Below are 22,560 nucleotides of genomic sequence, written 5' to 3'. Positions count from 1 at the left end.
GATAAACACAAGTCCCGAGGTGCTTCAAAAACTCTGGCAATATGTTGTCATAGCCAGGAGCAGTGCCACAACTACTATCACTTACGATTTGGTCTAACTGTGGCTGTGAATGACTATATGTGTTGCTGAGTCTCTGACAACTGGCAGCTTGGTTTGGTATGCCAGGTGGTTGGCTTAGGGATGGTGGTTGCTAAGCTTTGTTTAGACAGCAAATCAAATTCCAGCATTTCCAGCTGAAGTGAATGATGTCTAGATTTCGAGTAGTCTTCCCATTGTGCCTGTCTAGCAGCCTCCAGTGACTCGATTACGTGATCAGCAATATCTGGATCAGCAGAGGATCCCTACTGCCCAAGCAGTTTAGTACCATTCAGCATGAAGGCACAGCATGTAGACTGGACGGTGGTTGTGCAATATGGATGCACAGGCAGCTTTGAAGATGGCTTCTCAGAATCGCCTGAAAGCTTCGTAGACCAGATGATGTGTGATGGTATGGAGATGACACTTTTCTAGAGCATCTGTGTACTTCTTCCTGTCTGCCTTCCTGAAGTTCTATCTCAGTTTGTCAAAGGATCTAATGATTGGGAGTTGTAGGCCAATGCAGATAATGGAAGGTCTTTCAAGACGAGACATGATGTAGGTTGGGAGTGACCATCCATGGATGACATCCAGCATAAATCGGGAGAGCATTTTCTTGCCAGTAATTATTTGCTATATCGCTTGCTTACATCCTGCTATGGCATCTCAAATTAATTACAGATTACAGTTCCCTGTAGAATGTGGCAAGTGGAGTTCGGCTCCATCACTGATGGGGCACCAAGGTCTTTTTCATGAACAGTATTCAGTATCAGTGCAGATGTTATATGTTAAACAGAAGAGTTAACAGCTAATAGGTGATTATGACACAAAATCTCATTGTGAAGATCTAAGGCTTGTGGAAAAGCTAACACAAACAGGAGTAAAAGAGACAAATGTCCTGCTGCTTTGACAGAGAACAAACTCTTGATGTAGCCCCGAGAAGGGCATGGGCACCTATCTGAACTCTGGAGGTATTCGCTGCCAGTGTGCTTCAGAAGTAGCAGTGTGTGTTAAATAAATCTCTGTGTATGAATGTGTAACCCTTACCCACCCCAGATACACGTTTTCTAGAATGTCACTTTCAGAGTGAAATCCCAGCGTCCTCCCAACCATCTTCCTATTTTCACTGCCCCACAGTGCTCACAGGGCTACTTACATACCTGGCTAGCCACGTCATTACCTCATCACAGCTTGGGCAAATTTCCCTACCCCTGGAATCTGAGCTACTGCAGCCTACAGACACCCTGTAGCTCTGTTACTTACTGAAACTAGTAAACTGCCCTCTGATCATTAGCTGAAAACCAGAACAAATCACTATAGATGCTGCAATAGGGTGCAATACCAATGGAAATCAGAGTGCACACGAGGGAGGTTTGGTGCATAAATTAAATGCAGCTGCACTTTTTGATTAAACCCACTACTAGCAAACGAATCAGGATACTGTGTTCCAGTGACACGCAGACTCATGTTTTCAGCAGGTGCCTGTTACATACTATGGGGATGGGTGCCATAAAAACACCTGGGGAGGGGGAGAGAGTGGAAAAAATGGTGGTATGGTTTAAGGCACTGGACCAGAGTTTAGGAGTCACGACTCTGTGGATCTGCCCCAGATTTCCTGTGCAAGGTTGGGCAAGTCCCTTACGGCTGTATTCGCCATGGGGACATAAGCGATGCAATGCTGAATGTTGCAGCACTTGACTTTTAGGTGCCCTGCTGCTTAGTGGAATTCACAACCCCAAGTTAGGCACCCACCCAAGCTTCCTGTACAATGTCTGGGGAGAATTAGGCACCTAAGAATGGGATTCACAAAAGCCAGCAAGCTGAGTGGGGAGCTGTCTAAACTAGCCATAGGAAATACTGTGGGGAAGGGGTGAGGCCTAAGCCCTGCCCCTCAAAGGGAGTTAGGTGCCTAACTTCAGGCTTCCCTCTGCTCGAATCCACAGCTGTAAACCTTCTCCTGCATCACGAGCACCTAACTCTGTATGAAATACTTTAAATATTCACTGGAGCAGGGACTGGAACCTGGGTCTCCCAGGGAAGTGCCCTAATCTCTGGACTACACAATTGTTTTCACATCCTCTCTGGCCCAGTTAATGGTTAAGTATTTCATACACACTGGAGCAGCTTCAGCAGGAGAGAGACTGGCAGAGACTCATTCCAGGATGCGGCATAGCCCTGGAAGGTGGGAGACCTGGGTTCGTGTGCCTGATCCACGTCAGGGAGAGGAGGCATTTGAACTCAGCTCTCCCACAGCCTGGGTACGTGCTCTAACCGCTGGGCTATTGGGGGAAGGGTCTGTGACACTGTCACCAAGTTTCACGTAGGATCTGATCTGTTAGGTGTGCTCTGAGTATACCCGTAGGATTGGGTCCCACTGGTGGAAGAGGTGGGGAAACGCCACGTTCCTCAGTCCTGTCAAGACTTAGGTGGCTGTGCACATGCCCACAAGTACAAATTTGGGCACTTAGGGATTTTATTGGTGGATACGTAGGCACCTACGGGCTTAGGCAGCAGCTGAGCAGTGGTTTTGTGAATATCAATGTTGTCTAAATGTTGGACTTAGGCGGCTAAAGTGTCAGTTAGGTACCGAAATCCCATTTGTGAACATACCCCTTAGTCTCTGTGCATTCCCCATCTGTAAAATGATGATAATGACACTTCCTTTCTCCCATTATTTGCCTGTCTTGTGTATTAGACAGTAACCTCTTTGGGGCACGTCCTGTCTCTATGTTTTTGTGCAGCATAGAGTACACAGAGGCCCTGATTTCAGCTAGGGTCTCTAAACACTATTGTAATACAAATATATAATAACAACTCAGATAATATGCATGCAAACTTGCAGAGGTATCTGTTGGTACCACAAAAATGCTCTTGTATTCTCAAATCAGGTAACTGGTCATGTGCCTTCATATTTTTGTAGGCCCACTGAAAATCTGGGCCACCATGTGTAACCAAATAAAAAGAGAGACACTCTATGGTCCTATGGATGGATGCTGCTCACCATACCACTGTTCAATAGAATGGGGGCATCCTTACAGATCATCCTTACTAAAATGAACTATACTATGTGTACCAGAACCTGTACCTGCCCTGGCCCATTACCTGTATATCTTTCTGTAGAACAAATCACACCAGTATATCCTGTTTGTTGCCACCTCCACATCCAAAGCCACCACATTCTTCAGCATGGGGATGATGCGAGAGTAGTCCCTTTTCACCAGATCTATCTTGCGTACCTCGTGGCGGTTGGTGAAGATCAGGTATGGACTCTTGCCTATCACAGAAAACAAACAGATGTGGCTTTTATTTTACCAGCTGACTTGACAGTAGAGGTCTAAGTGCCACATCCAGCTCTCATTATGCGGTGCATAACATGGAGGGTGATCTCACTGAAGCCAATGGAATCATGCTGCCTGCTTATTTGCAGTTATATCCCGTGAGGGAGTTTTACTGTGTACCAGAAGCAAATGTCACCATTTCCCAGTGGGGGGAGCTGTTACAGCAGAACACGAAGAGTCTGAGCAGCAGCAGCAGCAGCATTTGCTCTTATTCTGCCCCACTTGCTAAGAAGTCACAAGTGAAACACTGAGGGGTTTCTTCACTCTATCAGGGGTCATCGGCAACCTTTCAGAAGTGGGGTGCCGAGTCTTCATTTATTCACTCTAATTTAAGGTTTCGCGTGCCAGTCATACATTGTAACGTTTTTTGGTCTCTTTCTATGAGTCTGTAATATATAACTAAACTATTGTTGTATGTAAAGTAAATAAGGTTTTTAAAATGTTTAAGAAGCTTCATTTAAAATTAAATTAAAATGCAGAGCCCCCCCCGGACCGGTGGCCAGGACCCGAGCAGTGTGAGTGCCACTGAAAATCAGCTCGTGTGCCGCCTTCGGCACGCGTGCCATAGGTTGCCTACCCCTGCTCTATATGATACATTTTTAACTCTAAGTTGTAGGGTCCGATTCTGGTTGCTCATGCCTGGATGAGCTCGGGGGCTGGAAGCAAGCAGGCACAGCCATCCCTCCCCAGCTTGTGCAGGGGGCAGTCAGAGGCCTCCTCGGGGTTGCATTGCCTGAGTACAAAGTGCAGAGGGACATTAGTGCCGTGTCCAAGTAGATGGGCCCACGCCTGGCCACCGGAGACTGGCTCTGCAGATAGCACATCTGGCACCTCCTAAGAGGAGGGATGGGGGAACACTTAAGTGTGCTCCAGCAGAGCTCTTGGACTCATTCAGCTGGTGTCTGTCCTTCGCAGGCATGAAGCCTCTGGCCCCGACAGCTTATGTCAAATGTAATGGCATCCACCTCTACTGGGGTTGTGGTACTAAGGCCACAGGCCAGCCCAGAGATTCTAGCAGGAAATGTCAAATTGATTTTTCTTATGACAAACTCAGGAGAGATGGAAGCATATTATCTGTGTTATTTTCCTCAGGAAAAACTGTATGCATCTCAGCTTCCTTTGTGACGGAGTACTTACTCAGGCAAACCTCCCATTGCAGGGAGTGTAGGTCTGATAAAGGGATGAGCACTGCTCGTAAGGACCGGGAGATATGTGCAGTCAGTGACCCTCAAAACCAGCAGAAGCGGTGAATAATTCTGCATATTTTCAGTGTGTTGACCTTTAACCTCAGCTCAGGGGATCAGGTAAATAAACGTTTATATCTTAGATAAAGTGAAGATACTTGCTAAATTAGTGCAAATTAAACTAAAGCTATAATGCAAGCAGGAGTAAGCAAAGAAATTAAAAGTTCATTTTAAAATGGGCTTTTCAGTGAGCCCGAAGCCTAGTATTTAGCTTGAGGCTACTGGTAGTATCATAGATTATTAGGGTTGGAAGGGACCTCTGGAGATCATCTAGTCCAACCCCCTGCTCAAAGCAGGATCAATCCCCAAATGGCCCCCTCAAGGATTGAACTCACAATCCTGGGTTTAGCAGGCCAACGCTCAAACCACTGAGCTATCCCTCCCCCGTAATAGTATACGGTCACATTAAGTCTAGTAAGAATTAATATAAGTAAGTAATCTTGGGTCAGAAGATTTAGCCATATATATCTTCTGATAAACTGTCTTGACTCCTTAACTTCTATCTGCACAAATGTGTACAATTGTCGGAGCCCCCAAAATGGGTAGCAGGCATCACAAATATGGACAAAAGGCCCAAACCTAATCAAATATGGTCTTAGAAATAGGTGGGCGTAAGCAGAGGTGGATTAAAGTTTGGTGGGGCCCTGGGCCAGAGCAAGTGGGGGGGCCCCTCCCCACCCTTTCCGCCTGCCGTCCCGCCCCCATTCCGCCCCTTCTGCCTGCAGCCTTGCCCACAGCCCCACCCATTCTGTCCCTTCTCCCCGCGTCCCTGCCCTGTTCCACCCACATTCCGCCCCCCCCACACTATGGTCCCCCGTTTGCTCCTTTCTGCCCTGCCCCCACTGCAACCCCAAGACCGGAGAAGCTCTGTCCCCTCGCCATGGCCCTAGGGCCACAGTGAGAAGTCAGAGCTCCCCCAGCCTTCAGACGGCGGCAGGGAGCTAGAGTTCCTCCAGTCTCAGGGCCGCAGATGGGGTCGCCACACTGGGGCTTCCCCTGCCACCTGGCGCTGCTGCTGGGGAGCGAGGTCGGGTGCAGGGGCTTCCCCCGCCCCACCCACCCAGCAATCCTGCCAGGGAGTGGGGTCGGGGCATGGGGGTGCCCATTTTTCCAGGGCCTCCTAATTGGCCAGGGCCCCTGGACACAGACCCCATCATCCCAGTGGCTAATATGCCACTGGGTGCAAGGAATAAGTGCATAAAAGGGGCTCAAAACCAACCCTCAGCAGGAGTGACAACCTTAATCTCACCCTAAGGGGAACCCAAATTTATGAGTATACCTGATGAGGAGTCTGCTATTACTCTTGTTTTTCTAGTTCTGTGAGTTTTGTTTCTATTGATCACAGTATTAATAAAATTCATAAAGTCTCTCTGTGTGTGTCACCAATCGTCATCGTAATTAATCTCTACGTAGTCCCCAAAGAACAAACCTATTAGTGACAAGTGCATTCTGCACCTCAAATTAATCATCAGGCTACAAGTGGGAGCTTTGCTTGAGTAAGGCCTGCATGATTTAGCCCAATGTCTCCTATTTCCACTGGTGAGAGGTCACTGCCTAAAAGACTTGAACTGAGGGGAAAATACTTAAGGAAAGAGTGAGTTTATTGAGTTACCCAGCTCCTACTTGGAGGCAGAGGCACCCTGCACCATGTGGGATGTATGGCACAGAGGGAACATTGGGAAGGGAAAAAAGAGCTATACAGGAGGAACTTGAACAAAGGTTCCATTTGGAATTCTAAAAATGTGAGCCCCACCTCCACCCCCCAAGCCCGATAGGGCTCTCCCAGCAGGCACTCTGGCCTTAAAGCTGCCCTGCAGAGACCCTGAGGGGGCCGGAATTTCTGAGCAGGGAGCAGAAGGGTGGGTCCTCGGACAACCCTTAGGGGGCAACTCCAGCTGCCCCCAGACAGTGCAAGGAAGGGGCCTGGCCCGTACATAAAGTCTGCCGGACATGCTGATGTTAAGGACTTTTTACATACAGTATATTAGGTATAATAAGAAAACTTATTTGGAATTCCCAGGACAAAACTTTCCTGAGCCAGCTCCCCCAGGAAATCACTCCCCCAAAGGCCAATCCCTTCCATGAAATGGTATTCAACGTGGCTGATCCTAGACCTTTTATAATATAGCTTTCCAGCTCCCTGACATTAGCATATTTTCTTTTGCAATGAGCTGGGACATTTGTTTCTTCTAGAGCAAGTGAGCTGCTGCTCTGTTCTTTTTGAGATTCGTGTAAGAGTTTAGGGAGAGGTGGGGGGTGGGTCTGCTGGAAGGGCTGGCTAATCCACCTATTTTTGATTGTGTTCCTTTTTTCTTATTATTACTTAATTTTCGCTGCACTGTTTTTAACACCTGTCAAGAGACTTTCCTTTTTAGTCTCAGCTTCAAACTGCCAACTGCTGACTGTAATCTTGAGCTGCACACACTGCTAAAATATTCTGGTCTGCATGATGAGTGGAGCTGTTGCCTCGGGACACATCTGCTGTCACTGTAGCAGTTCTGTATAGTTTTAAATGACTCCATTTGGCTTTTAATTTTCCTTTTGTCTCCTTTCCCCCAACCCTTGGCCCACGGACCCATGTTTCTTTATAACGCTCATACTGCTGGGTGAGTCGGGTTTGAGTGTTTGCCGGGGTTGCCTTACCTACGGCTTTGCAGTTCTTGGACAGGGTGTCCATCTCGTATCCCTCGTAGCATTCACATTTGTAGTCCCCCTTGTAATTAATGCAGATCTGGCTACAAGCGTCTGGATTCTCACATTCATCTATGTCTGAAAGGAGCGTTTGAAACCCATCAATAACTTGAAATCAAACCATCTGTGATGGAGCAATGCTGGAGTGACTATAATTACGTCTCTGTACAGTGAAACAAGAGACTGCCGTTTGCATGTAAATTACCTCCACACGTTTTTTTATCCAGAAGCTTGTATCCGGGAGGGCATTCACATTCATAACCGATCTTCAAGTCTTTGCATATGTGTGAGCACCCACCGTTGTTGATCGAGCATTCATTTTGTTCTAAAAGAGGCATACAGATTATTTAGGATAAAGGATGGTTTTTAATCACAAGACTGAGTACCTTAAAAGGGGGTCGAGGTACCCAGAAATGTTTCAGTAGCTACCAGCTGCTGATGATTGGGAGCTGGCAGTATGGAGCGCACTAGTGACTTCACAAATAGAAAACACCCACCAAAATGCTCTCTTTCTCTAACATTTTAAAGTCCCTTTGGACTAGAATCCAGCGACCTAAAATGACTATGCAAATCAGAGACTCTGGGGACATTGTACAAAATTCTTGGGTTCGCAGCTGCCATCCAGTCCTAAGTCTTTTGCTTCCATGCATTAACTGTCAAGGGGCCTGAGAATTATCCCCATTTGACTTCCCCCTCTCCCTACTCTGGTGGCACATACCAAACTGTTTCCTTGAGCTGTAATAATCCATTCCGGGAGAGTCGTCTGACCCAATGGTCCCAGCTAACTGGGGAGAGTCTACGTGGTATTAGATATTCCCATCTACTACACCAGGGCAATCTATGCTGAGAGAGCCCCAGAATATCCCAAGGTACAGTCCTTTGGAGATATTCCCACCTAATACTGATGTACAGTCCGTACACAGTCCCGAGCTAACAGGGAGATGTGGACAGTCTGACTGCTGACAGCCTAATCTAATTCATATGTACAGTCTATACAGTGATAGTCCCATCTAGGACCAAAATGCTGTCTCATCAAACGCTGTTTTTCCCCCTTGTGCAAGAGCTGAAATTGAAAGAGTAGAATTATTGCATCCTTGTAACTATAACTGGAGAGAGGTTGAGGAAGGTTGTTTTCTTGACAGAAATAACATTTTTCTTGTTGTTCCAATTAACCTATACAAGGTGAAGTAAAATGTCTTCCTCTGACTAGGATTGCTGATGCAGATGATGTGGGAGTTCTGGGCCACAGTGGTTCATTGGGGCATGCAGCCCATCAGCTCGAAGCTTTAATGTTATATACAGTCAGATTTATTTATTTATTTTTACTTCTTGCTTCCTTGGATACCATTGTGTAGCAGCCCAGCAGAACCATTAAACCAGTATCCTTGGAAGAAAATAAAAACAACGACAAGCCAATTAAAGTCAACGGGCTAGGAAAACATTGCACCGGAAGACACAGCATCTTGGCTGTAGCATGCTTCCACTTTCCTAACAAAGAAATAAGCACGTTATTAATAGCAGCAAGATCACTAAGCTCTGAGTAGCTGTCCACAGAGTCGTATTGTGTGCCATAGCTGTTCTTTGACATTTATTAAATGGGTATTGCCTTTTACTATCCTTATATTGGCCTCTAGCCTATTAGACTGCGCGCACGCGCACACACACACACTTCAAAATGCTACAGGTTATTGTAACTTAAACAAGGATTTGCATGTTAATCATACTTCTGGTTACAGGGGTGCTTTGTAGCATGGATATAAAAACAGTACTCGGGCTCTGGTTCTCTCACTGCAGCTCTTAACATAGACCTAGAAGTAGGCCAAGTGTAGACACTACTCTGCTCAATTTTCTATTATGGACGAGCAGCCAATTACCCAAACTGGGGCCACATTTCCACCTGACAATTTAAATAAGATGACTAATAAAACTCTGCGTCGTTTGGTGCCTTTCTGAGGATCTCAAAGTGCTATGGAGAGGTTGCTAAGTACACTTACGCCCTGTTTTACAGACAGGGAAACTGAGGCAGGCAGTGGTTAAATGACTTGCTCAAGGTCACACACTGACCCACTGGCTGGAATATAACCTGTATCTCCTGACTCCCACTTCCCCGTTCTAATTACCTGCATGGTGCTGGCAGCACCCCTTATGTCGCACCATGCGGGCGCCACTCCGGAGGGCACCAGAGCTGGTTCCCTCCAGATACTGCTCAGGAAAAGCTTCCGGCACTGGTGCATGTGGCGAGCACACACACGTAATATGGCATGGACATGAGCAAGCACTCAAAGAAGAACAGCAATGTTAAATCACTGTCTCCCAAGCATACACTCACATAGACTCCTCTGTGCTGAGTCAGGTGTGCGTGAAAGGTGTAATGCATCAATGTTCATGGGCTGATGATGTTGGGTGGAGGTTGGGACCCTATGAGATCCCCCTGTACAGTTTCCCCCGCCTCTCTGTTTGGGTTGATACGGCATGACAGGCGGCACAAGTGGCATTGCTAGCCTTTGGCAGCTCTGGGATAAAGTACAAAAGTCAGCACTAGAACTTCAGACCTTGGTCTGGGTCATGTTTCCCTATTTCTGAATCAGGATTTGAAAGAAAAAAAAAATCTTCCTATATGTGAAATATTTTTTCACTCCGTTACATTTTCTGAACTAGCCTCTTTGGACTAACAATCTTTGAGGCCGGATTATTGCTGGTTCCATGCAGGTGTGCAAGGATGGAAGGGAAGAGCGCAAGGAGCCTGTCCCATACATCTTTGCATGTGAGCCAGCCACAATCACAGTCCTTGCACTGCCTGAGTGCTCCAAACTAGTGCTGCTGCTGGCAGTATTCTCCTACAAGGATGGGTGAAAGGCTCAATAGCCCACCAATTTCCTGCACTAAGGAGTCCTCCAGGAAGAATGGAACTGCTCTTTGGTGGTGTGGTTTGGATTCTCTTGACCTTCTAACAGTGTCTATGCAGCAAACAGGTGCTTGTCAGAGATGTGCTTGTATGGCATCTGTGATTTTCACTAACTTGGAATCCAACGTAATTTTACACAGAGGGAATTTTTATCAGGCTCATCTGACACCATGCCCATAATCCCTAATGAAAACCTCAATAACATAGAATCATAGAACTGGAAGGGACCTCAAGAGGTCATCTAGTCCAGTCCCCTGCATGTAGAACATGGAACATGTAGAAACTGGAAATGGGAAACATCCATAGAACTCACCTATCTGACAATAATACTCAGCAAGCACTTTCTATCTTTAAAGCATTTTACAAACACTAATTAACCCACACACCAGTAATTATCTGGTGTCAGGGGGGTTAGAATGTATGAGTTCCTTGCTCCTGTGCTCAGATCACACATCCCTCCATGAAAATCAAGTGCATTTCTTGGTGGAGGAGAGTGGAGCAAGCCTCCAATCACACCTGTGCAAGCCCAAAGACCTAAAAAAGCCAGAGAGCCCAATTCTGCTTCCATTTCTATCAGTGCAATGGGTACAGTGTGTGCAGAGAGAGAGAGAGCGAGAGAGAGAGCGCACAGCCAGGAATGGCATTAGCAGCCATAAGTTGTTATTCTGCTAGTCATGAGCACCAGAGAGAGAAGAGGTTAACACAGCAGCAATAAGAGGAAAGAGGTGTGTACTGTACCACATTCTTTCACAGGCTCGTCAGACCCGTCCCTGCAGTCTCTATGTGAATCGCACACTTTGACTCCATCAATGCACTCTCCATTTTTACACTGAAACTTCCTGGGGCTTTCACACGTGGACTCTGTTGTGTTGGGCAAGAGAGGAAAGCGACTAAATTAGATTAGGGTCATGATAATGAAGACTGAACATCAAGCTTCAAGAGGTTAAAATTAGCAGTAATGAGATGGTGTTAAGCAAAAGAATATTTGGACTGAACATCATGCAGGATTAATTTTTTTCCTGAAGAGTGAGGTCTATTAGGACTTTGGAAAAGTTCCTAGGGAAGCCCCATTACTGGCATAATTTAAAATGCTCTATAAGGAACAACCCGGCATTGGCCTGAGGAGATGGATTAGGCAAGCTAATAGGCCTTTTAAATCTCCAGTGCCTACAATGTTCTGACTGAGCTGGACTTCTTGTTGTACCATACACTGGAGTGTAAGGTGCATTGGCTATACGTACCGTTAATGCAGCCTGCCTCATCGCTGTTGTCAGGACAGTCGTGTACCTTGTTGCACTGCTTTGCTCCATGGATACAGGTCCCGTCCCCACATTGGAATTCATCAGGGCGGCAGGTCACCAGTGCTTTAAAATGACACCATCAAACTGTTAACCAGTATGGATTTTAAATGGCTTCATACAATAGTCTTTAACCACATACAATAGACTCTTCATTTGGCTTATTAAACTGTACCTAACATGCTCCCTGGGCTCCTATACCCAATTTAAAACATAAATTATATGTAGGGTTACCAGACAGCAACTGTGCAAAAACGGGACGGGGTGGGGGGGTAATAGGCACCTATATAAGAAAAGTCCCAAAAAACGGGACATCTGGTCACCCTAATTATATGTAGAGTTCAGTGTGTATATTAAAGGGCTCAACAGAAACTCAGTAACTCTTTCTCTGTGCAGGGAGCTTTAAGAGTTAACAAACCTAGGCTCTGTGAGACCAACAGGGGGTGAGGGCTCGTCACTGAGAATGTCCTGCCTTTAGCCCTCAGATGTTTAAACATGGCAGCTGAGGTGCTCCAGTTGATCTTATGGCAGAGCACGGGGAGTGAAGTGGTTCTCTAAGGTTAGCCAGGACCAGCCCGTATAGGGCAAAACCAATACCTTGAATAGCAGCCCAGAGCCAATCGGTGCAGACAATGGAGCTTTCCTGTCAGAAACAACGTTAAGCAAGTGGGCAGCCAAATTCTGTGCTCACAGAAGTTTGAGTGGTTTTCAGCTTTAGCCCATACGAGGTCCACTGCTGCACTCCAATTCAAAGGAGACGAAGGACCGCGTGCCGACGTTGGCTACCACACCTCAGCTTTTTATTTATTTTAGATTTTAAAAAGATTTTTTTAAAAATACATTTTGAAACATGTCCAGCCTGAGGTGATGGGCCAAATTCATCCCTGGTGTAACTCCATGAAAGTCAATGCAGTTACACCAGGGACCAATCTAGGACTGGAGATGTGATTGTCAGAGATGCTGAGTACTCAAAAGTCAAACTGAAGACCAAAGGGAGTTGTAAGAGCTCAGCTGAGGGCCAGGCTCCGTGCTAAGTTACAGTCTGAAAACATCTCGGCAGACTCAGACCATGTTTCAAGCCCGGAGCTAATTTTCCTGGTCAGGTTATTACTGACTCAAAACAGGTCTTCATAACAGAAACATTAAGAAACTCCTCTGTTACAGAGGGCTAGATTCACAAGGGGGATGTGGGCTTGGCAACACTCGGTGCTACAATGCTTAACTTTTGAGCACCCCGCTGCCTAGTGAAATTCACAACCCTGAGTTAGGGGCTCAGGGTCCCTCCACAATGCTGGGGGAGAGTCAGGTGCCTGAGAAAGGGATTCACAGAAACCACCACACTGAGCTACCAAAACTAGCCAGTAGGAAATGTGGAGGAAGGGGTGGGGTCTAAGCCCTCTCCCTCCAAGGGAATTAGGTGCCTAACTCCACCAGAGGGAGGCGTCTCCATTCACTTGGAATTCACAGCTCTGAACCCTTTCCTGGAGGTTAGGCCCTAAGTCAAATCAGTCCTTTCTTGCAAAAAACCCAGGAGGAGGTGGAGGAAATGGTGGTGGCCCCCTTATGCTCAAAAGACCAGGGGTTAGGGCACTCACCTGGAATGTGGGAAACCAGGGTTCAAGTCCCTGCTCCAAATCAGGCAGGGTAGGGACAAGAACCAGGGTCTCCCACAACATCCCAGATGAGTGCAACTAACTGCTGGGCTGTAGTGCATAAAAGGTGAGTGGCACCACTGCCTCCTCTGTGGCAGTGGTGCCACATGTGGGAAGCATGTCCTGATGAGGCCCTGCAGGCAAGACAGGTGGGAGAATGACTGATTTGAAAATCCCACTAGGGCTGGGCATGAGCTAGAACACCAAGCTACTTGGTGGTGTCAGGACTTAGGTGTCGGTGTGCATGTCCACTGGCAGAAATGTAGGTGCCCTGGGGACTTCAGGCACCTATATGATTAGGCAGCAGCTGAGTGTGGTTTTGTGAATGCCAATGGCACCTAAACGCTGAACGTAGGCACCTAAAGGGACAGGTAGACAACTACGTCCCCCTTGTGAATCTATCCCAGAGCCTCTATCTGAAGCAATGCCTTCCTCAAGGTTATGTTAAACAAACGGCCTCCATAGCTGGGACTCTCATTTATATTGACAATGAATAAGGCTACGATTAAGTCACGGAGGTCGTGAAAGTCATGGAATCCGTGACTTCCAGCAACCTCTGTGACTTCAGCAGTGTCCTCTGCTGCCCATGGGGGCCAGGAGCTGCGGGGGCCGCCAGAGGTGGTGGGGAACCCCCAAACTTGCAGGCAGCGGGAGGGAGGGATAGTTCAGTGGTTTGAGCATTGGCCTGCTAAACCCAGCGTTGTGAGTTCAATCCTTGAGAGGGCCACTTAGGGATCTGGGGCAAAAATCAGTACTTGGTCCTGCTAGTGAAGGCAAGGGGCTGGACTTGATGACCTTTCAGGGCCCTTCCAGTTCTATGAGATAGGTATATCTCCGTATTAAAAAAACAAACAAACCCTGAGGTCCTAGCCACCGCAGGCCCCCAGAGGTATGGGTGGTCAGGGTACCTCCCAGCTGACACAGGAGCCGGTAGCACCCCACAGCCCTTGGCCCCTGAAGGTGGGGGGGGGAACCCCCAGCTCCCAGGCCCCCATGAGCAGCAGGGGACCCCCCCCAATCTGCAGGTGGCAAGTGTACCCCACAATCCCCAGCTGCTGCAGGTGGCTCCTAGCCCCTGCACAGCTGCCCCACTTCAGGTGATGTGGGGACCCGCAGATCCCCATTTTGTCCCAGATATTTTTAGTAAAAGTCAGACTAAAAATATCCGTGACAAAATCTTAGCCTTAACAATGAATACAGAAGCTCTATAGATGCTCAAGGGTAGCAGCCGCCAGTTTGATTGCAAAGATCTACAGCTTCCTGGGTATGTTACACACTACAGTTCAGAGGAGACCATCTTCCAAATGTTTCCTCAAAATTCTATTAAAGTAGCCAAACTTTTGAAAGTCTTTACTGCAGTGTTTCTCCTTTGGGGGCTGAAGCCGAGTTTTACATGACAGAAAATCATTGCCATGAATAGTTATAGGAGGTCAGAGCTGATGCTAATTCATGTAATCCAAAGCCACATGGTAGCATTTCCTTGACAATTTCACACACTGTCTCTAAATACAGAAATTATGGCTTCTTCTTCGAGTACTTGCTCATGTCCATTCCAATTAGGTGTGCGCGCACCGCGTGCATGATTGTCGGAAGGTTTTTCCTCTAGCGGTACCCATCAGGTCGGCTGTGGAGCCCCCTGGGGTGGCGCCTTTATGGCGGTGTATACAGGTCCTTGCTGACCTGCTGCCTGCTCAGTTCCTTCTTACCGCCAGTGATGGTTGTTGGAGCAGCTCGGTCTTGCATATTGCAAGTGCCTACTTAGAGGTCTTTCTTCGAATAGTTGTAAATCGTCACCCAGTAGTGTTAATTAAATTAGTTGAATAGTACTTAGCTGGAAGATCTTCCCCGATTCCCTTTCCCCCAGATTGGGGCATGCCTCGGTCCCAGGGTTTAAGCCCTGTGAGAAGTGCCTGCAGCCTATGCCAGGTGGCGATCTGCACGAATCCTGCCTCAAGTGCCTCGGGGAGGGTCATCAGGCGGATAGGTGCAAGATTTGCAGGGGTTTTAAGCTCAGAACAAAGAAGGAGAGAGACTCTCGCCTGAAGCGCCTCCTAATGAAATCTGCACTTCGCCCACAGCCTCGATGCGCAGCGCACTGGCGCGGGAACCCTCGGCACTGAGGAAGGACTCGGGTAAGAAGCATCGGCACCGCTCTCCGGCCCCGAGGCCCAGCTCCACCTTGCGGCACCATTCACAATCGCCAGTGCTGCATAAGACGAAGAAGGTGGTCAAGGGCTGCTCGCCGGCACGGCACACCAGTGGGGTGTGTCCTGTGTTGGGACACCCCAAACCTGGCCTGCAAGTCCTGCAGCTGTCGAGTCCGGCCGTGACAGGGGGGCCGTCGAGTCCGGTGCGGGTGGGCTCTCTGGTGCCGGCGCACTTGGAGGGAGAAGACCTCGATCCTCCCACCACACCGGACACATCTGAAGCCGCATGGGATTTGATCGCCATGACAGCTCAATCCCCGGGCCCACTGGCACGTGTCCCGGCACCGCCACCTATCATGGCGGCGACATCAACGGCTCCGACAACGACGGCACCGATGGCGGCACTGCCCCCCGTCATCACCCTGGGAATCCACACCCCTGCTCCGCAGAGGAAGCCCTTCAAGCCCCAGCCTCCACTATGCTGCTACTCGGGGAGCACGAGGCAGGACTTCAATAGAAGGAGGGGCAGGAACAACAGGAGGAGGCCATAGAGATCCTCCTCTGACCAGGGCCACGGTTTGTCCAAACAGCCTCCTGGCCCTAAGCCTAATTTTTGAAGGTGCGCCCGAGGACAAGCCCCAGTCCATCTCCCCCCTTTGCGAAACATCTGTCCCACTTCTACTGTGCCTGGGCCCAGATTACCTCAGATCGCTGGGTACTAAGCATGGTAGAGATGGGATAGTATATCCAATTCTGTTCCCTCCTGCCCTCCCTTCCCTGTCCCTCTTCAGGGACCCCTCTCACAAGCACCTCCTTTTACAGGAGGTGAAATCACTCCTCGCTCGCGGGACGATAGAGGAGGTTCCTCAGGAGTTCAGGGGAAAAGGGTTCTACTCCCAATACTTCCTCATCCCCAAGGCCAAGGGTGGGCTCAGACCTATTCTAGATCTGCGAGACCTCAACATATTCATAAAGAAAGCGAAGTTTTGCATCGTCTCCCTGGCCTCCACCATTCCTTCCGGGGATCCAGGGGACTGGTACGCCGCCCTCAACTTGAAGGATGCTTACTTCTGGACATCTTCCAGAGGTGGGGCTTTCCCCACTGGGACCTATTCATGACATGGAGCAACAGGAAGTGTCAGTGCTTCTGCTCCTTCCTGAACCACAGCCCAGGTTCTATCGCGGACGTGTTTCACCTGTCATGGGCGAATCATCTGCTCTATGTGTTTCCACCCTTCCCTCTCATACACAGGGTTCTCCTCAAAGTCCGCCTGGATAGGGCCTCATTGATCCTCATAGCACCGGCGTGGCCCCGCCAACACTGGTTCACCACGCTGTTGGACCCATCAGTGGACAGGCCTGTAGCCCTTCCCTTGTTCCCAGACCTCATCACACAAGACCACGGCAGGATACGACATCCGACCCTGGAGTCCCTCCACCTCACAGCGTGGAAGCTTCATGGTTAAACCAGTCTCAACTTCAGTTCAGGGGGTCCTTCTCCGAAGCAGGAAGCCCTCTGCTCTTGCCACTTACCTGGCCAAGTGGAAGCGGTTCTCGATTTGGTCTATGCAGAAAGGTACTCCTCCACCACAAGCCTTGATCCTGTTTATTTTGGACTACCTGCTCGACTTGAAATGGTAGGGGTTGGTGACCTCTTCGATCAGTGTACATTTGGCCGCCATCTCTGCCTTTCACCCAGGGGTGAAGGGTAGGTTGGTCTTTGGAAACCTGATGGTAGGCTGCTTCCTCAAGGGGCTGGATAGACTGTATCCTCAGGTGAGGCAGCATCTTCCTCCTTGGGACCTCAATCTAGTCCTTGCCAGGCTTATGTCCCCCCGTTTGAGCCCATGGCAACATGTTCCTTGCTCTACCTATCTTGGAAGGTAGCTTTCCTCATGGCCATCACTTCAGCCAGAAGGGTCTCCGAACTCAAGGCGCTGACATCTGAACCCCCTTACGCTGTCTTTTATAAAGACAAGGTGCAACTACGCCCACACCCTGCGTTTCTCCCTAAAGTAGTCTCTCAATTCCCTAGAAATCAGGACATTTTCTTACCTGTGTTTTTTCCCAAGCCGCATGCCAATAACAGAGATCGCATGCTTCATTCCTTGGACGTGAGATGCGCCCTGGCTTTCTATATTGAGCGCACAAAGCCGTTTCGGAAGTCCCCACAGCTCTTCATCACTGTTGCAGAGAGGATGAAAGGGCTTCTCATCTCCTTCCAACGTATATCATCCTGGATCACGTCGTGCATCAGGACTTGCTATGACTTGGCCAAGATTCCGGGCCCAACATTGACGGTGCACTCTACAAGAGCTCAAGCGTCATCTGCCGCTTTCCTAGCTCAAATGCCCATTCAGGATATATACAGGGCAGCCAAATGGTCCTCTATCCATACCTTCACCTCGCATTACGTAATTTTGCAACAGTCCAGAGATGACGCAGTGTTTGGCAGGGCAGTACTGCAATCTGCGACCAGATGAACTCGGACCCCTCCTCCAAGAGTACGGCTTGGGAGTCACCTGATTGGAATGGACACGAGCAAGCACTCGAAGAAAAAACGGTTACCTACCTCTTGTAACTGTTGTTCTTCGAGATGTGTTGTTCGTGTCCATTCCAAATCCCGCCCGCCTCCCCTTGTTGGAGTATTCCGGCAAGAAGGAACTGAGCAGGCGGTGGGTCGGCAAGGACCTATATACGCTGCCATAAAGGCGCCACTCCAGTGGGCTCCACAGCCAACCCGACGGGTACCGCTAGAGGAAAAGCCTTCCGACAATTGTGCACGCAGCGCACACACACCTAATTGGAATGGACATGAGCAACACATCTCGAAGAACAACAGTTACGAGAGGTAAGTAGCCATTTTTTTTAGATACCCCAAAAAGAGCCAAGAGACATTAAGTGAACTAGCAGTAAGTATCATAAAGTGCAAGCCATGGAACAGTATTATTCTTCACAGCATCATACAGGATGCAAAATACAGATTTAGGATGACTTCAGTTGACTGAACTCTATCATGTACAGAATTGCTGCATGACATTTTATATATGCAGCACCTGTGGAGGCATGGGGGAAACCCAGAATTTATAAATACAATGTGACAAAATAAAGGCTGTGAGGTGGCTCTGTCCCCATCTGCCCCAGAAAGAAGTCAAATCCACCCCACGAATGCACAAAGATAAACCTTTTGCAAAAAACCCCTACGGCAAAAAGCTTTCCCAAGTAATAAACTGTGTCCTAGGAGCCACAGCTTTGTCACCATCAAATTCCAGAAACTAAGTAACTGTGAGGTAAGTGGATGGGAGACCTCAAAGGCAACATCTATGGACCTACTGGATCATCAGTTTCATTTTCTTACTTATAGGTGGCACTCTTTCCTCTAACTCAGCAGTGAAGCAATTGCCCAACCCAATCCTACACTTATTCGAGTTAGTGTGATTTTTGTCACTCAGTTCAACTAGAGAAGGCCTGCAGTTTATCAAGTAATTTGGGACCCTCAAGACGAAAGGCTCTATGTACCTTGAATATATTTATTTATTATTAGTAGTAATATTAGTAACAATACTAAGACTCCCAAATTTAGGTTTAATTAAAAAAAATAATTTTAACCAAACTTACTATAAAGAGAAATGTTTCCATTTAAAAAAAAATGAAATCAATTTGTAGGAAACCCAAACCCAATATTGTACAGCTGCATGAGAATTTGAGGGGAAAATTGTTAACACCAGTTTAGTATCTTTATACAAGCTGAATGGACAGCAACATGCATAAATACCGATGCCAGATGGTGCAAAGACTTATGGAAAAAAATACTTTTGCAGTTTGAAAAGTACAGTGAGCAGATTAATTAACCAGAAGTTTGAAAAGTGTTCTGATTTTCACAGGTGCTGATCACCTGTACCTCCAACTGACCCTCTGGGAACTGCATGTGCTTAGCGCCTCCAAAATATGGCCACTGAGGGCCTCACATTTGGCATCCAACTCTTCTGACAATTTTGGCTAAGGTTTGTAACACAAAAGCCAAAGAAGTTAACATCAGCATAAAAGGAACCATAAAACTCCCCAGCCTGGGATTCAACACAGTTCCTATAAACATGGTGTGGAACCTAACCTTCCCGTGAGCCATATCCCCCACTGTCTCTCTAGTAGTCAATGTATTGCTCTGTCCCTGAACATCTGGGTAAGCGGAATGAGCAGCTGAGCTAAATTTAACTCCTTGGTCACCAAGGACCAGGTAGTCCCCTAAAACCCTACCGGAGGTGAAAAGAACAGTCAATTTTAAAAAATTCTTTCACTCTTAATCATCTAAGTGTGACAAGGGGAACAATTTAAAAAAATTTATCTGTACAATGTTCTTATAAGTACCACAGCATCGTACCTGCAATGTTGTGGCAAAAGCTATCCTGGACCTGGTAGGCAGGCAAGGGGTGTGGGAGGCGGTGGAAGATTGGCCACAAGCCTTTTTATAACGAAACTGGGACATAATTCCATTTCAATATAATTGGCTGAGTGACTACAACAGGCCACCAATCAGGGGCATTCCCACAGCAACAGGATATCCTGTGTTAGAGAGGAGGGCTGTGTTTTTGCAGAGCTTTGTTTATATGCACCAGCTGTTCAGAAAATTGCAGGGCTATTTCGGAAGCTTCAATCAATGGAATCTCAGCATTTTTACAGCTCCTCTTCAGTTCCACAAAACAGAAACAAAGCAAGAACCTGTTAAATTAACTGCTCCACATCACACAACTATGCTTTACATTTGCAAATTCTGGACAAAAAGACAAGCTGCTCAAATTCAACATGCACATTCCAGGCTCAAAGCTGGTATTCGCCTTGCCAGTTATCCCCATGTCTTTAATGACGCACATGGGGATTTGCACCAAACAACTTCCATCTGAGGCATTTATTACCTTTTAAAAATAAAGTCACTTTGCAGTTTTATGGCAATTTTCACGTGCGTTTCTCAAAGCACTTTTCAGACATTAACTAAGCCTCAAGATAAGTCCTATTTTATGGATGGAGGGACTGAGGCATAGAGTTGGAAGTGACACGAAAAGACAGTTGTAGAGTCAGGATTAGCTCTCAAGAGCCCTGATTCCTAGTTATTTGTTCTAAGCACTGTCCAATATTCCCCTTCTGTATGAACAACCTATATTTCAAAAAGAACAGGAGTACTTGTGGCACCTTACAAGTACTCCTGTTCTTTTTGCGGATACAGACTAACACGGCTGCTACTCTGAAACCTATATTTCAAAGGAGAACTTTTAAGATAACAGGTCTGGATTGTGAGGCTGATAAATCCAAACTATAGATTATATTAGAAAAATACATTTTGAGTGTATTTATATGAATTCAGGAAAAAAACAACTGCCACAGACAAATTCCTTGATCCAGCCCATTCTATCCTATTTATTTTCTCTCTCTCTGCCAAAGCATTTTCACTAGTTGTCGCCCTCAGTGGGTAGCCTCCTACTCTTTCATTCATCCAAAATGGTTATGACAACAAGTGATTGATGCTGGCCTCAAGGCCAGCAGATTTTTTTAAGTGGTTAATATCCTTCTATTATGTATAATACAAAAAAACCCATTAGCTCCATGTGCAGGAAAAGATGTAAAATTGACATCTTCAGTCCTGAACTTAATCTAATCAGATCAAATCTATGGTATTTTTAATATACCTATTGTAGAGGTATCAAAGCACCAGATGATGGATGCCATGTCGTATATTTGTAACTTCTTCTGTGTCTTTAATAAAAAAAAGACTTAGAAAGTTCAGAGAGAGAAGAAAACCTCAGCTGTCTGGGCCGGATCCCCAATGGATGTAAATCAGTAGCTCCACTAAAGTGATTTACAACAGCTGAATATCTGATTCTTTGTTTCCACAATTGTTTGTTTAGCAAACTCAGATCCTTTTGTTTTACAAGGGCATCGACAAACTGTTTAGTTCTCCAACGTCACTTTTCAAGCTGTGTAATAGATGGCATGTTTATATTTGAGGTGTGTGCTTCAGAACACGCACCAGCTACCGTCACCGCCTGGGTGCAGCTTTTTTATGGTTAGGAGCCACACTGGTTTAATCTAGGAATGATCAGTTAAACACACAGATACCCACACCCAGAGCAACAGATCCTCTCTTCTCTGGTGCATTAAGGGTCTCCTTTCCCACTACATACAGCTCTAGCGGACTAATTATACTGTTATTCACACTGGTTTTACCTGAGCTGAACTTCACTTACTTCAATGGAGTTACTCCTTATTTACATCGCTACAAGTGAGAGGAGAATCAGGACCTGCATGTGTCAAGGAGCCCTCCACAGAAAGGATGGTGTAACAGTCCCTGTGTTTCCTGGAGCCACAGGACCAAACCCAGCGGTGGCAGCTCTGCCGTTCATCCCTTTCTGGTAGGTAAACTGAACATCATGCAATTTGCTGTATATGGATTTACTGCAGGAGATCTTGTACACTAAAATTCCTGCCTTCTGAACATGAATGTTAAAGGTCCCAAGGCACTTTCCAAAGAAGTGGGAGTTTGCCCATCTCCTTGGCCAAATTTCTTCTTCCCTTCACTACTGTGCACTAGCTGGCAGTCATCATTCCCCCAGAGGAAGTTGCACTATGATGTTGTAGGGAGATATTTTGAAAAGTTTTCTATATAATTGTGAAATATTATGACTGCTGCCTGCTTTACACCACATTTCTTCAAGGCTTCCTATTGTGATGGCTGGAGCTCAGTGGATACCCTTTGGAAGCCATCTGTGCCCATGTTGGATCAGGCCCAGGGGATGTCCCTGAGTAACAAAGTACTCTCTCGCCTTCAAGGTGGGCCAAATGTAGTCCCAGTCCTGCCAGCCATGCAGCAAAGGCGAGATGAATGTGACTTGTAAGTGACTTGACTTAGACTCCCTTCTAAAAACAACTGGGGCTCAAAATGGCATTTTCTCATTTCAACTGGCAAATGCTTCCATGACATGTCTCCTACTGCACCCACCTAGGCCCCTTGGATGTGGAGAAGGAGAGAGGGGAGCTCATTTTTCCCCTACTGGATTGAAGCTTGTGTGTAAATAGTCCACCCTCAAATGCCAATGCCATTCCAGGGATCGTACCTCAAGGTCTGAGTTCACTTACTTACATTGTAAGTTCTTTGGGGTGGGGACTATCATTTTGTTCTGGGTTTGTACAGCGCCTCGCATAATGGGGTCCTAGTCCATGA

General features: G+C 47.1%; 1 protein-coding gene across 2 annotated transcripts in view; it reads right to left on the bottom strand.

Moving 5' to 3' along the window:
• LOC112120530 (low-density lipoprotein receptor-related protein 8) overlaps nt 1–22,560 on the bottom strand; it is a 265,977-nt gene that overhangs the window by 31,985 nt on the left and 211,432 nt on the right. The window contains exons 6-10 of one of the 2 annotated variants that reach the window (XM_024219642.3): nt 11,495–11,617; nt 10,992–11,114; nt 7,554–7,673; nt 7,301–7,426; nt 3,178–3,349 (exon numbers count right to left, since the gene is read on the bottom strand). In XM_024219642.3, the coding sequence (XP_024075410.2) occupies nt 3,178–3,349; nt 7,301–7,426; nt 7,554–7,673; nt 10,992–11,114; nt 11,495–11,617 (664 nt within the window). The remainder of the gene's footprint in view (nt 1–3,177; nt 3,350–7,300; nt 7,427–7,553; nt 7,674–10,991; nt 11,115–11,494; nt 11,618–22,560) is intronic. The other variant, XM_024219644.3, reaches the window with a different exon arrangement.

The sequence above is a fragment of the Terrapene carolina genome, unplaced genomic scaffold, assembly GCF_002925995.2.
Source record: "Terrapene carolina triunguis isolate 2854851 unplaced genomic scaffold, T_m_triunguis-2.0 Scaffold102, whole genome shotgun sequence".
NCBI classification, from domain to species: domain Eukaryota; kingdom Metazoa; phylum Chordata; order Testudines; family Emydidae; genus Terrapene; species Terrapene triunguis.
This window is presented reverse-complemented; position numbering and strand designations above follow the sequence as displayed.